Source organism: Anopheles merus, chromosome 2L (genome assembly GCF_017562075.2).
Source record: "Anopheles merus strain MAF chromosome 2L, AmerM5.1, whole genome shotgun sequence".
Taxonomy (NCBI): Eukaryota; Metazoa; Arthropoda; class Insecta; order Diptera; family Culicidae; genus Anopheles; species Anopheles merus.
The window spans coordinates 41640570-41653736 of NC_054083.1; the positions used below are offsets into that span (position 1 = coordinate 41640570).

Sequence of the window (13167 nt, forward strand, 5' to 3'; positions counted from 1 at the left end):
GAATGATTTGCTGTGTGCCATTTTTTGCAGTTGGAAAATCACAAAAATAATAGAACAACGCAGACATGTTTATTGCTCCAGTACCACTTTTAAGCTTAACACAATACAGATGATTGGATGATTTTTTTTTCTTCTCCAAACATACTTCAAACAGTTTGCTACCCCTTTTTAATGGGACACATTTGGGTTTGACCCTGTTTTTTGTGCGTCTGTGTACCACCTGGCTGCCCTTTTTGTTACCATTTTCACTCCACCGGTTTGTATATTACGCCTGCTCCATACATTTTCACAATTACTTCCAAAACGTTATCGCAGAGGGAAGCTTAAAAAATACAGTAACAAAAAAGCATTGCTTTAAATTCCCCCCTTTCGAATTGGAACCCCCGCGTTTTCCCGTGCTTACAATTCATCCACCGCTCCGGCGGACAGTTGCCGATGCCAACCTCCATCAGGCAACGGTTGAACAGGTAGGGCAGCGGGCTGCAGCGCATTTGGTTGATTTCGGCGATATTGTGGCTCATACGCTTTGCGGTCACTTTAGCACACACCACCAGCGAGTAGGAAAACGCATCCCGAAGCGTTGGATCCAGCGCGTCCCGGTACTTGATGTACGCGTCGGTGTTCACTTTGCCATCGGCGGCAAACATACCGATCGCTTTGTAGTAGCACTCGTGGATGCACTGAGCGAAAGCGTGAAGATTAGGAGGGGGTTTTATGGGGAAATGGAGTGTGATCCGCATACCATAACGGTTCCATTGTCCATCCGCGGGGTGGCGTGCTGTTCGTGGCACGCCCGGTACGGTTCCTGGGGAAATGTGTGCTCCACCATGCAGCATATTTGTGCGTCCGATTTCTTGAAAGAGAAGAAAAGAGAGAGAGAGAGAGAGAGAGAGAGAGAGAGAGAGAGAGAGAGAGAGAGAGAGAGAGAGAGAGAGTTACTATTAATTAATTATATTGAAGAACAACTGCGATCTTTTGCAGGGTTGCTCGCTTCACTCCTCTTCAAGTCTCCCAAATCACTCTCCACTCACTTACAGGATCATCGTCGATGTGAAAGTCCACGATAGCTAACACCTGTGGAGGATAGCATTAAATGTTTTAAATAGAGCAAGTCCTTTGTTTTGCTTCCCATTGCTTCGTTATTTTACACACACGACCATTACCTTAACAAGCACAATAACTGTTACCGAAAGAACGGTCCGTTCAAGGCCGGTGGGAAGCATTGTACTGGACCAACTGAAACGCTAAACAAAGTGTTTCTACCGTTTCCTAATACAGGAAGTAGTATGAAAAATGGAGATTTGTTTACATGATTTAAAGAAGCTTAATTAGCGGCTACAACCAAACAGCTATAATTACCGCGTGTAGAGTTTAATGATCAACCGTGCTTGATCGTGTGACACCGACAAGAGAGCAGGCACGTGTTGATACTTTTTTTATAAATAAGATACAAAACAAAGAAGAGATATTTTGAATTACATTTTTTTTAACATTTGCTTTTATTTTTCCGTATATTAGGTGCTTTTTTACGCCGATTAAGCCATGCTCCAACACCGCCCCTACTGTCTGCCGCGCTTTGGGAAGCATTCACCGCTTCGCATCTTGTTGCAGAAGTTTGCTGTTTTGCCGGGGGGAAGAAAACAAATAAGCAAACGATCAATAATTTAGTTTTTGATCCATTGCCCTTTCCCACTAAACTCACTGTTTTGCCATTTATCCTCCGGGCACTTGGCATGCGTATGCTTCATCAGGCACATCATAAAGAAAGCCCCAGTAGGGGAACACTTCATACCGTGGTCTCGATCCTGCATTTTTTTTTTCATCTCCGTGATGGTCGTGATACAATCGGTGACGATGGTTTTTGCCGTGTCCTTCCAATCACCCGCCAAACGATCGACGTATTCCTGTACCTTTGCCTCCACTAAGTCGTCCCCGTTCAGTAGGCCGAGTGATTTGAGCTTACATTCTAGCGGACACTTGAGAAGGGGAAAGGGAAGCTGTGTAGTTTAAGCGGGGAAATGACTGATCCTTTCGGTTGCTACTTTACCACCATTTTGTCGTGCGGTTCGGAGGTTTCGTCAACGGTGGATGAGCAATCGTCCGCCCCGTCCAGTGGGATGATCATGTCCACCTGGCAGCACTGCTCCATTTCTTCGCGCTGGCCGTGACATGATCGTAAAATTGTATTTAAGGAGAGATTTCACAAAACAACACATTTTCTAACTAAATTTTAATCTTACTCTATTTTTTAAGTTCTCACAGTCGGGGTCAGCTGCAGTCGCTAGAAGCTAAAATTATAAAATTGCAATGCAAGCTCAATTCCGATACAAAAATACCTTTCCTTACCATCATGCACCCGAACGAGACGAAAACAACTGCTACACTTTTCTTCAAATCCATCCTACAGCGCTTACACAGTGGGATTTATGCGTTTACGAAGTGTTCTACTGCACACAAGCCGGTTCACTTTACTGTTTAATTGACTTTGTTGGGCCAGTTTTATACACATATTGGCACGCGGCGACACGAACGCCTTTGTGTGTCATGGGTACATTAATTTCATTTTTACCCCGCTCGAGCTGATTCTGTGAGGAGATAAGCGGCGTGACTAAAGAGATCTTCCGCCGGTGGTTTGATTGATACGATCGATCTTATCGGCGGGTTTGAGTGTGACAAATGGAGTATGCAAAGAAAAAACTAACAATTAACACGTGCTGAAAGATGAAATGAGTAAGCTACAGATGTAAAAGCGCTTCAAAAGCAATGAACAATGGCAATGGGATAAGCAAAAACGGATTAAACACCTTTCTGAATGATGTTGTACCAAAGACTTCAATGCTGCATAAAGCGGGCAACCTGCTCGAAACTGATCAGTAAAATGCTTAATGTTTTCAAAGACATTGCCTTGTGGTATCCTTTCACACAATACATTTAATTGATTTATTGTTACAGTTTTCATTCAACTCTTCAAACAAAAACGGCATCAACAAAACGGCAACCCCTGGCGCACCTTGTTGCAGGTAATGCTTGCCTTCCATCGGGAGTTGGGACAATTGTTAAACGTCGTGCGGTGCAAACAATTCTCCACCTCCATCCCAATCAAGGGGCAATGCGCCTTACCATCGGGCTGCCGTCTTTCCTTCTTTTTGCCCCGCAGCCAAGCATCACACTCATCGATCGCTTGGCGAACCGCGTGCCGGTAATCGGCCGGGAACTTTTCCGTCAGTGGGTAAAGCTTTTCTAGATGCAGCTCTTCTCCGTCGATAACTTCCAGCTCCTCTAGCTGACAGTGTGCTAGACACTAAAGAGCAAAAAATACACTTTTTAAGCTAGACAGCTAAAAATTGTCCTCTTACCATTTACCACATAGTACGCTTGGAAGCCAGGATTGTGATCGATTGCCGCCTTTTCTTGGCATTTGGTGCGAATGGGACGTGGAATAAGCTCCTCCATTTGGCAGCAGTGAGGAGCTTCGAATTTCTTGAACGTAAAATTAAAGCGATTAGATGACTAAAGTGTTCTTTACCGATCTATCTTAGCCTACCTGTGTCTGGGAAATGCATTCCGGCATAGGCTTGAAAAGCAAACACTCGTGATTAATTGTCGATTTTAGAAAGACAGCAGTGGAAATATATTACCGTGCAAATAACAAATAGACGAAGAAGAATAAACAACGCAAAAAAGGTACGAAAAGGCATTTTAACAGCAGTGCTTTGAGGTTGACGTTACACTAAAAATAACCAGAGCGCTCTGTAATATATGTTGTACATGAAGAGGAAGTGGAATTCGTTACAAAAGAGTAGCGTGAAGAAAAATTTTAGATAACAGATCATTGATCTCTATTTAGTCTCTGATTTAGTCTTTTATTTAGTTTATTTAGTCTCGGATCTATTGAATGCTATTTGAAATAGAAAATGTCATCATCAATATTAAAATGACGTTGCCTTTTACGATGCATCAATTGTGGGGAAACATCTTTGAAGAAATGTATTTATTTCCTTTTTTTTTTATCATACCTTTTCAACAAAACGGTACACCCTGTCGGCTTTTAGTGCAGGCAATGCCAGCACTCCACCGTGCGGTGGGACAGTTTTCGTAGATCAGCAAACGCACACACCGATCCACTGCAAAACCAAACAGTGAGCACTGTGCGTTCATCTGTTCGAACATATGTCTTGTCTTGCGAAGCCTTTTAGTACACTCATCAACCGCCAGATGGACGGCGTGTCGATAATCGGCGGGAAATTTTTCCGCCAGTGCGTAGAGCTTTTCCACCCGTATCTCCAACCCATCGACAGCTTCCAGCTCCTCGTAAATGCACTGCTGGTAGCACTGGTATTAGAGGAATGAAAGGAAAATCATTTACAGAATATTATAAAAGATGATACGAGTATTACCACTTCGAACAGCTCTGTGCCGGGATTGTGGCTAGCTGCTTCCCGTTCCTTACATTTCGTCGACACGTGTTCCGGGATGAGTGATTCCGTCTGGCAGCAGTACGGCAGTTCCGATTGCTTTTAGGAAGGTGGAAATTGTATTCGGATATTTAGCGAAGAAAGTGGACATCTAAAACACTTGCTCAACACCTACCTGTTGTTTTGAAATACAGTTTGGAGTGGTCTGGCAGAGATAGGCAGTTCCATGGCGTTCCATGGCAGAGATAGGAAGAAGTTATGTTTTTCAGTTTTTTATTATTCAAACAGCAGTATATACTTTACCATAGAAAAGCGCACTGAGTTCACTACTAGAAGAAGAAAAACAAGTTGGTTAAGCGCTCTCATGATACAAGAGTTTACTGTTCTATTAATGCCGATCGTGTGTTTAATATACTGTTCTATTCCTGACATGGAAAATTCGTATGATATGAAACGAACCGATTCGCTATCCTGTGCAAAGATTTTTAACGGTGATCACGAAGGCATTTAGCAAGAGGAGCAATAAGCTAACGACAGACCGCATGATGATACAGCCGTTCAATATATACAGTTCTACAACATGCTCTTCTTGCAAGCATTCTTGGAAGTACATCGAGCGCGCAAGCAGGTCTTAACGATCATGCTATTGGTATACTTCTTCTTCTTCTTCTTTTGGCTCAACAACCGTTGCCGGTCAAGGCCTGCCTGTACCACACTACCTGTGGGTTTGGCTTTCATTGACTTATTGATCCCCCCATAGCAGGATAGTCAGTCCTACGTATGGCGGCACGGTCCATTTGGGGCTTGAACCCATGACGGGCATGTTGTTAAGTCGTACGAGTTGACGACTGTACTACGAGACCGGCTAATTGGTATACTAAACAGTCAAAAATAGTGAATCCCCTAAAGCTATTAATGCAGGCTTAGACTTGAATTCAAACCAATCAAATCACAAAGAAGGGAAGAGCACAATTATAGCTGAAAACTATGTAAGCATGTATTATCATTTAAATACTCAGAACGGGATAGTGAACAGTTTAAATAGCATTTGTGGTAGTACACCCTAATGCTACCAGAGGGTGCCACCAGTTAAGTGTTACGAATATGAATGATCCAGGCAGCAACACATTCTTCTTGCACAATAGATTCTTGCACAAACGTCCAAGTGAATTGAATCGTTTTGTTTTATTGCATGTAGTTCCTTAACTTTATTTTTAATGCTTTCCATTGCGCCAGTTCGCCAGAAACTTGCAAACCTACCCTTTCACGGTGGACACACGGCTACACCACTTCGCACCTTTTCACACAACACACTCGAGTCCCACCGTTCGGCGGGACAGTTTCGCATCGATTCCACCATAATGCACCCGTGAAACTTGAGCGCGAATATACTACACTCCGTCTGAATCAATTTCGCCTGCTCGCGGAACTCTTCCCTCTGTGCCAGACAGGCATCGACGGCTTTGGCAATCGCTTCCTGGTACGACTCACCGTGCACCGCTTGGTTGGTGCTGATCTGTTCTACGTTAATGTCATCCTCTCCCGTCAGGATGCCCATCTCCCGGTACGTACAATCGAGTCCACACTGCAAAAAGAATGAAAGAAAACAGCGGTATGAAATGCGGGGGTTTGAAGTAACCGGTTTGATTAGTATAGTTCTTACGACCAAATAATCCAGGGTTGAATCGGGATACTTTTCGTCCATAGTGTTCAAACAACTGCCGTACGTCTTTAGGGTTAGGAATTCTTCCAGCTGACAGCAGGAAGCAACCTTAGTAGTCTGCAAGAAAGAGGAAAAAACGCACTTAACTTTCGGGAAGCGCTATCGAGACGGAGAAGCTATGGTGTGCCACTCACGTAAATCTTCATGTCCATACAGTCGTCGGCTAGCGTCTGCCAACCACACTGTAAGCCTAGCAGCAGGAAACCGCACAGAAACAACGCTCGGTGGTACATTTCGTGGAGGTTCGTGTTCGGTCACTGTTCTATGGGATGTGATTTCACGGTTGAGGAAATTAATCTCATTTATAGTGTGACGGTTTGTTCAAGCGGAGCGATCGCAGGATGCGATCTCGATAAGCGTGCTCGCGGCAACGTGCTAGTAGCTCATCCCCGTAATCATTCGCCGAAGTGGCACGTGCTTTTGAATCAGATTGGAACTCGCCTGGGGCTTTTTACAGCTTTCAGTAAAGTGCTACAGTTATGAGTGCATACAGTTAGAGTTGAGAGCAATGGTTTGGTGGCAAAGAGTTGGTGGCAATCACCGCTTACATTCAATCGATATTAGCACACAAACAGGCATATTATTTGGTGGCATTGCACTCATACCACATTCTATAGTATCTCTCTCCCTTTCTCTCTCTCTCTCTCTCTCTCTCTCTCTCTCTCTCGCCTGCTTACGATAGAGCACGTGACATGATCCGGTCAACAACAATTCTCCAGGATGCTCGGTCCCTGGCTGCTGCCTCCAATCCATGTAAAAAGCCGATCTCCGCCAGGTCTCGCTCAACTTGATCGAGTTCACTGTGCACCCCTGCGCCTTATGCCGAACTGGCGATCGCTGTCGAACACGTTCTTGGTGGGGCATGAGTCCGGCATCCTCATGACATGCCCCAGCACGTTTTTGCAAAAATCGCAGAAGTTTTTGCACAAATCGCAAATGTTTTTGCGAAAATCGCAAAACTTTTTGCGAAAATCCCAAAGTTTTTGCGAAAATCGCAGAAGATTTTGCGAAAATCGCAGAAGTTTTTGCGAAAATCGCAGAAGTTTTTGCGAAAATCGCAGAAGTTTTTGCGAAAATCACAGAAGATTTTGCGAAAATCGCAGAAGTTTTTGCGAAAATCGCAGAAGTTTTTGCGAAAATCGAAGAAATGTTTGCGAAAATCGCAGAAGATTTTGCGAAAATCGCAAAACTTTTTGCGAAAATCACAGAAGTTTTTGCGAAAATCGCAGAAGTGTTTGCGAAAATCGCAGAAGTTTTTGCGAAAATCGCAAAACTTGTTGTGAAAATCGCAGAAGTTTTTGCGAAAATCGCTGAAACGTTTGCGAAAATCGCAAAACTTTTTGCAAAAATCGCAGAAGTTTTTGCGAAAATCGCAGAAATTTTTGCGAAAATCGCAGAAATTTTTGCGAAAATCGCAGAAGTTTTTGCGAAAATCACAGAAGCTTTTGCGAAAATCGAAAAAATGTTTGCGAAAATCGCAGAAGATTTTGCGAAAATCGCAGAAGTTTTTGCGAAAATCGCAAAACTTTTTGCGAAAATCACAGAAGTTTTTGCGAAAATCGCAGAAGTGTTTGCGAAAATCGCAGAAGTTTTTGCGAAAATCGCAAAACTTGTTGCGAAAATCTCAGAAGTTTTTGCGAAAATCGCAGAAGTTTTTGCGAAAATTGCTGAAACGTTTGCGAAAATCGCAAAACTTTTTGTGAAAATCGCAGAACTTTTTGCGAAAATCGCAGAAATTTTTACGAAAATCGCAGAAGTTTTTGGGAAAATCACAGAAGTTTTTGGCGAAAATCGCAGAAGTTTTAGCAAAAATCGCAAAAGTGTTTGCGAAAATCGCAGAACTTTTTGCGAAAATTGCAAAAGCTATTGTAAAAATCTCAGAAGTTTTTGCGAAAATCGCAGAAGTGTTTTCGGAAATTGCAGAAGTTTTTGCGAAAATCGCAGAAGTGTTTGCAACAATCGCTGAAACGTTTGCGAAAATCGCAGCAGTTTTTGCGAAAATCGCAGAAGTGTTTGCGAAAAGCGTAGAAGCTTTTGCGAAAAGCGGAGAAGTTTTGGCGAAAATTGCAGAAGTTTTTGCGAAAAGCGCAGAAGTTTTTGCGAAAATCGCAGAAGTGTTTGCGAAAATCACAGAAGTGTTTGCGAAAATCGAATCGAAAAATCCATTTCTGCAAAAAGTTTTGCGATTTTTGAAAATACTTCTGCAATTTTCGCAAAAAGTTTTCGCAAAAACATTTACGATCTTCGCAAAAAAATTGCGATTTTCGCAAAAATTTCTGCGATTTTCGCCAAAACTTCTGCGATTTTCGCAAAACCTTCTGCGATTTTTGCAAAAACTTCTGCGATTTTCGTAAAACTTCTGCGATTTTTGTAAAACCTCTGTGATTTTCACAAAAACTTGTGCGATTTTCGCAAAAAGTTCTGCGATTTTCCCAAAAACTTCTGCGATTTTTGCTAAAAGTTTTTGCAGAAGTTTTTGCAGAAAATCGCAGAACCTTCATTTATTCATTCGCAGAAGGTCACTTGCGCCTGCCTCTCCTGCATCTACTCCATTCCGGTGTCCTTCGTAGCAGCACTTCCACCTTTCGATCACTTCCCCCTCGTCCTTCAGGAGATTTCCTTCCGCATCCTGGCACATTGCGGTTTTGGGAGCAAACCCGCTCCGTGCTTCCTTCAATCTCCTGTAGAACAAAGCGGGTGTCCCCCGACTGGGATAACTGCTCCAGCAGCTGTTCGTCTGACTCTTCAAAACGGCGCTGCTTGGCCTGCAAGAGCAGGGTTTGCTGTTTCCTCAGCCGTCGGTAGATTTTCACGTTCTGACGGGTTTCATGCCGTAGCATGCGGTCGCGCGCTGCATTCTTCTCGGATAGCGCTCGTCTGCACTCTTCGTTGAATTATTCCGTGCTGTAGAACAAATTCTTAAATAAGTTGTGTCAACTTGAACAGTTACGACAGAAAAGTAAGTAACTTTCACATTTACTGGGTGGAATTGTTATTGAAATATCAGATCCGAACAACATGCGTTCATATGAGCTCGCGTGAATCGTGTCTGTACCATACACAAGTCTTAAGTATCATTGCTATGGGTATACTAAACAATAGAAAATAACCAAGTCTCAGAAGTGACTTTAAGTAGACTTGGGATTAATTTAGAGCTATTAAGATAGATGAGAACAAATAAATAAGACAAATGTAAACAGCTTGAACTTAAGTTGGCTGCTGTGATAGTATCGCTTAATGCTACTAGAGGGCGCCACTAGTTAAGTGTTACGAATAGTAATGATCTAGGTAGCAATGAGTGTGTGTAAATTATAGCAAAAAATCCAATTATCCCAACAAATAAAATAGGTAAATTATATTGTACGGCTTTATTACACTGAGCTTCTCAAATCTTTTCACTGTACTTTCAATCAAGCTAACAGGTTTGGCTGTTCACAGTGGACACACAGTCACCCCACTCCGCACCTTTTCGCACAACACACTCGAGTCCCACCGTTCGGCTGGACAGTTTTTCATCGTTTCCAGTGAAACACAGGCATGAAACTTGACCGCAAACATACTACACTCCGACTGGACCATATCAGCCTCCTCGCGTATCTTATCCTTCTGTGCCACACAGGCAGTGACCGCTTTGGCAATTGCCTCCTGGTACACCTGATCGTACACCGCTTGGTTGGTGCTGATCTGTTCCTCGTTAATGTCATCCACACCCGTCAGTATACCCATCTCCCGATACGTACAATCGAAGGCACACTGCACAAAGTAGGAATGGAAGAAGTGATATGGAGTGAAGGGTAGAAAGTTAACCAAAGCAGTCTTTTAAAATCTCTTCTTACCACCGTCCCTTGCCATACAGCATTGGGATACTTTTCGGCCATTGTTTGCAAACATTTGCCGTACGTCGCTGGAGTTAAGAACGCTTCCAGCTGACAGCAGGAAGCTACCTTTGTGGACTGTAAGAAACGGGAAAGGCAAGTAAGTTCTAAAAAGTCCGGTCTGGGTTTGTATTGTGACTCACGTAAACCTTCAGCTCCATACAGTCTTCCTCGGCTAGCGTTGGCCAAGCACTAAGCTGAAAGCTTAGCAGCAACAAACCGCCCAGTAGCAACGTGCCACGGTGAAACATTTCGTGGAGGTTCATAGTCGCAAACTGTTTTCACGGTCGAAGAAAATGAGCGCATTTATAGTGTGATGGTTTGAGGCAGGATGTGACTAGATAATGCCGATAAGCTGGCTCGCGGCAATGTGCTGGTAACTCATCCCAGCGATCAACCAACGCAGCGCCACGTGCTTTCGGAGTGATTCAAATCGCTTGGGTGAAGTGTTTACAGCTATGTGCTGAATGCTTCAGTCGGCTTTAAGTGTTGGTAACAACCAACGTTTACTACAACATTCATTGGAGGTAAGAATACACGAAATCCTGTGTATTGGTGGCGTCTCATGTACATTCTCTCTTGTCCGCTCCATCCCATACTAAGTGCTGTACCACTAGGTTCCAAACAGCCTTATGCCTGCTTACACCTTTATTTTATTTTTATTGCATTTTAACAAATCGCTTAGGCACAGGGTGGTACACCCATTCTAACCTTGCCACAGATTTCGCTCGCCATCCACCGATCGTCGGGACAGTGCTTCAGCGTTATCTGCGTAACGCACATGTGAAACAGCAATGCAAACGCATTACATTTTGTGGGAACGTTCGCCACATCACGCCGAATGTCCTCCTGTACCGTTGCACAAGCAGCCACCGCCCTTTCCACAGCAATCTTGTAAGCGGTATCGAATCCCGCTAGAAATTGACCATACTTTGGCTGATCGATTTCATTCGCTTCGTTCGTTATGTAGCCCATCTCCCGGTAGGAACAATCGATGAAGCACTTGGTAGATGTGAAGAAGCGTTAAAGAAAAGGGTATTGAATGCTTTATGTCCACGACCTGACCCGACTTACCACAGAGAAATCGGACGAGCTGGGAGGGTATTTGTGGGCCAACTCTTGGTAGCACTTTTCGGCCACCTCCTCCGTGCTGATGGGTTCGTATCGGCAGCAGCGGGTGACTTCCATCGACTAAAAGCGACATTGTTAAGCTGGTTTAAATGGTTTACACAGGGGGTTGTGGAAGACGCTGAAGCTTACATGCAGGTCCATATCGATGCAGTCGTCCGCCCCTGTTTGTGGAAGCTGGTGAAGAGTCAATAGGAGGAAACTCCCGAGTAGAAAGGTCCAATTCCACTCCATTGTGACGCTTTGGGATCGAATGGCGCTCCACAGTGATATTGATTGAGTTAAAATGTTCAAGAATTTATACACATTATAAAGGAAGTATGGTTAAATGTAGTATCCATTTCCATGCAGCATTACGAATTGATTCTTTGCAGATGCTCTCAAAACATAACAATTTGAAATTGCGCTTTATTCGTTCCAATCCATCCCGATTTGATTGCTTCACTGAGTTACTGAGTCATCGAATGTGACTGGAAATTCCCCTTTTTCGCCCACAAACATCCACTGCACATCCAGCGCAGCGTGCTTGCTGATCGAAATCAATCGCAAATTGTCATGTACTAGCGATCCTCTTACATCATCCACAATCCGCCGACGCTCTATCAACTTCCGCATATCAGATGAAACGCGACTGCAATAAATCACTGCCCCGGCGCACGTTCTGCGTTTAGTTTTTGTGCGAACGAACACCACCAACGGTATCAACATGCGGTCGAGCAGTGTTTGGTTAATTGTGGTTTGTGCGGTTATAGTTGTGTCCGGCAACAGTGAAGAACTGCTGCGGGGGAAAGAAAACTGTCTGCGGCACGATGATTTTCCCAGCCCGAACGAGTGCTGCTCGAAGCCCCAGTGGATCAACCGGTACGCAGTGCGGCGATGTCGGTACATCCATGCCGAGGTCGATGGGAGCCGGTACGAGCGAGGATCGGTAAGAAAGACTCCCCTTTGAAGCCCATTCCAAGGGGAAAAGTATAACCATGTCCTCTTCATCTTCGCAGTGTGAAGCAAGGTGTGGCCTGTTCAAGATCAACATGACGATGACGGATCGCATTCAACGGGTGCGTGTGTACCGGCCGCGGCTGCAAACACGCGGCATCGACCAGGGCTGGATCAACGTTGTGCTGAAGGCGCTGAGCTACTGCAAGCCGAAGGTAACGCAGCTGCAGGGCCGGCATGTTCGAACCGACGAGGAGATGGAGCAGTGCGAGATCGCGGAGGACATCTTCGGCGACTGTGTGCAGGCGCAAATGTTTATGGTGAGTTCGAAGGGTTCGTTGCTTGTTGAGTGGAAGTCTCCTGAAAGTAATGTGGTATTTGATGTCTGTTTTCCCTCTCAGCACTGTCCCCGGGCGACGTGGATTGAGTCGCGATCGTGCCAGACCATGCGTGAGCTGCTAGCGACGGGCTGTCCGTACAAAACGCTCGGCGAGGTGGTGGTGCTGAACGACGAAGGGTACGTGCGGGACGATCGGATACTGGAGGAGGAGTACGATCGGCCGTACCGTGGCGGGGGGAGAACGGAAAGTCCTCGCTACGATTACGACGATAACGATGGGTACAGTCGGGGAGGGCAGTATGATCAGCGGGGAGGCAACTATCCGAGAGGGACGGAACGTAACCGGAATGGAAACGGGTACGGGACGGGTGATGATGGAGGTTATGTGGTGTAGAGAAAAAGAAGAAGGAAGAAGCGCTTTAACGGCCGTTTTGAATGAAAGTTGCGTAAAAGTATTCGTTGCAAGGGTTGCAAGTTGCACCCGATGTTGTATGCTCGGTGCAAGCACGACCGTCAATTGAAATGTTCTTGGAAGGGAATTTTTTTTACTTAAATTAGTAAATTTAGAAATAAATTAAGAAAGAGGAGAAAGTTGTTTTTAGTTGATAGTGTGTCATATTTTTATAGAAAGTTAATAAGCATTTCATTGCTGATTTTGCTTCCACATCGGATTTTGCAGCGATTCTACTGATAAAAGTTCCAAAAAAAGACGTAAATTACTATCATTTTGAAACAGTACATTAAATAAAA

The 13167-nt window shown here is 44.3% G+C and overlaps 5 protein-coding genes across 6 annotated transcripts; 1 reads left to right on the plus strand and 4 right to left on the minus strand.

The window, feature by feature from the left end:
* Nucleotides 1-47: 47 nt before the first annotated feature.
* LOC121593385 lies at nucleotides 48-1240 on the minus strand. 2 transcript variants are annotated; one of them, XM_041915676.1, is made up of 5 exons: nucleotides 1164-1240; nucleotides 1036-1074; nucleotides 743-853; nucleotides 404-680; nucleotides 48-322 (listed from the first exon to the last, which is right to left on the minus strand). In XM_041915676.1, exons 1-5 carry the CDS (start codon nucleotides 1221-1223, stop codon nucleotides 246-248), a joined length of 564 nt encoding a protein of 187 aa, XP_041771610.1. In that variant the 5' UTR covers nucleotides 1224-1240; the 3' UTR covers nucleotides 48-245. The 2 variants fall into 2 exon arrangements, with proteins under 2 accessions (XP_041771610.1, XP_041771609.1); XM_041915675.1 differs by having other exon boundaries at nucleotides 235-680.
* A 135-nt stretch (nucleotides 1241-1375) lies between these two features.
* Nucleotides 1376-2823, minus strand: LOC121593386. The gene is made up of 5 exons (XM_041915677.1): nucleotides 2347-2823; nucleotides 2241-2288; nucleotides 2048-2158; nucleotides 1703-1976; nucleotides 1376-1618 (listed from the first exon to the last, which is right to left on the minus strand). Exons 1-5 carry the CDS (start codon nucleotides 2398-2400, stop codon nucleotides 1560-1562), a joined length of 546 nt encoding a protein of 181 aa, XP_041771611.1. The 5' UTR covers nucleotides 2401-2823; the 3' UTR covers nucleotides 1376-1559.
* A 2454-nt stretch (nucleotides 2824-5277) lies between these two features.
* Nucleotides 5278-6695, minus strand: LOC121593387. The gene is made up of 3 exons (XM_041915678.1): nucleotides 6273-6695; nucleotides 6079-6195; nucleotides 5278-6000 (listed from the first exon to the last, which is right to left on the minus strand). The coding sequence occupies exons 1-3, from the start codon at nucleotides 6369-6371 to the stop codon at nucleotides 5680-5682; spliced, it is 537 nt and encodes a 178-aa protein (XP_041771612.1). The 5' UTR covers nucleotides 6372-6695; the 3' UTR covers nucleotides 5278-5679.
* A 2762-nt stretch (nucleotides 6696-9457) lies between these two features.
* Nucleotides 9458-11511, minus strand: LOC121592995. Its single transcript, XM_041915006.1, has 5 exons — nucleotides 11274-11511; nucleotides 11088-11204; nucleotides 10725-11015; nucleotides 9975-10091; nucleotides 9458-9891 (listed from the first exon to the last, which is right to left on the minus strand). Exons 1-5 carry the CDS (start codon nucleotides 11373-11375, stop codon nucleotides 9571-9573), a joined length of 948 nt encoding a protein of 315 aa, XP_041770940.1. The 5' UTR covers nucleotides 11376-11511; the 3' UTR covers nucleotides 9458-9570.
* Nucleotides 11512-11673: 162 nt separating this feature from the next.
* On the plus strand, nucleotides 11674-13129 carry LOC121592994. The gene is made up of 3 exons (XM_041915005.1): nucleotides 11674-12069; nucleotides 12140-12397; nucleotides 12479-13129. The coding sequence occupies exons 1-3, from the start codon at nucleotides 11848-11850 to the stop codon at nucleotides 12809-12811; spliced, it is 813 nt and encodes a 270-aa protein (XP_041770939.1). The 5' UTR covers nucleotides 11674-11847; the 3' UTR covers nucleotides 12812-13129.
* Nucleotides 13130-13167: the final 38 nt, after the last annotated feature.

What these genes read in the sequence shown, in the direction of transcription:
- LOC121593385 (XM_041915675.1), bottom strand. Translation starts at nt 1,223, where the DNA reads ATGCTTCCCACCGGCCTTGAACGGACCGTTCTTTCGGTAACAGTTATT. An exon ending in CAGTTATTGTGCTTGTTAAG is followed by an intron (nt 1,075 to 1,163) that starts GTAATGGTCGTG and finishes TATCCTCCACAG; the next exon opens with GTGTTAGCTATCGTGGACTT. An exon ending in TTCACATCGACGATGATCCT is followed by an intron (nt 854 to 1,035) that starts GTAAGTGAGTGG and finishes TTCTCTTTCAAG; the next exon opens with AAATCGGACGCACAAATATG.
- LOC121593386 (XM_041915677.1), bottom strand. Translation starts at nt 2,400, where the DNA reads ATGGATTTGAAGAAAAGTGTAGCAGTTGTTTTCGTCTCGTTCGGGTGC. An exon ending in TCTCGTTCGGGTGCATGATG is followed by an intron (nt 2,289 to 2,346) that starts GTAAGGAAAGGT and finishes TTATAATTTTAG; the next exon opens with CTTCTAGCGACTGCAGCTGA. An exon ending in GTGAGAACTTAAAAAATAGA is followed by an intron (nt 2,159 to 2,240) that starts GTAAGATTAAAA and finishes TGTCACGGCCAG; the next exon opens with CGCGAAGAAATGGAGCAGTG.
- LOC121593387 (XM_041915678.1), bottom strand. Translation starts at nt 6,371, where the DNA reads ATGTACCACCGAGCGTTGTTTCTGTGCGGTTTCCTGCTGCTAGGCTTA. An exon ending in GTATGGACATGAAGATTTAC is followed by an intron (nt 6,196 to 6,272) that starts GTGAGTGGCACA and finishes TCTTTCTTGCAG; the next exon opens with ACTACTAAGGTTGCTTCCTG. An exon ending in CAACCCTGGATTATTTGGTC is followed by an intron (nt 6,001 to 6,078) that starts GTAAGAACTATA and finishes TTCTTTTTGCAG; the next exon opens with TGTGGACTCGATTGTACGTA.
- LOC121592995 (XM_041915006.1), bottom strand. Translation starts at nt 11,375, where the DNA reads ATGGAGTGGAATTGGACCTTTCTACTCGGGAGTTTCCTCCTATTGACT. An exon ending in GCATCGATATGGACCTGCAT is followed by an intron (nt 11,205 to 11,273) that starts GTAAGCTTCAGC and finishes TGTCGCTTTTAG; the next exon opens with TCGATGGAAGTCACCCGCTG. An exon ending in CGAGCGAAATCTGTGGCAAG is followed by an intron (nt 10,092 to 10,724) that starts GTTAGAATGGGT and finishes CGTTTCTTACAG; the next exon opens with TCCACAAAGGTAGCTTCCTG.
- LOC121592994 (XM_041915005.1), top strand. Translation starts at nt 11,848, where the DNA reads ATGCGGTCGAGCAGTGTTTGGTTAATTGTGGTTTGTGCGGTTATAGTT. An exon ending in GCCGGTACGAGCGAGGATCG is followed by an intron (nt 12,070 to 12,139) that starts GTAAGAAAGACT and finishes TCATCTTCGCAG; the next exon opens with TGTGAAGCAAGGTGTGGCCT. An exon ending in TGCAGGCGCAAATGTTTATG is followed by an intron (nt 12,398 to 12,478) that starts GTGAGTTCGAAG and finishes TTTCCCTCTCAG; the next exon opens with CACTGTCCCCGGGCGACGTG.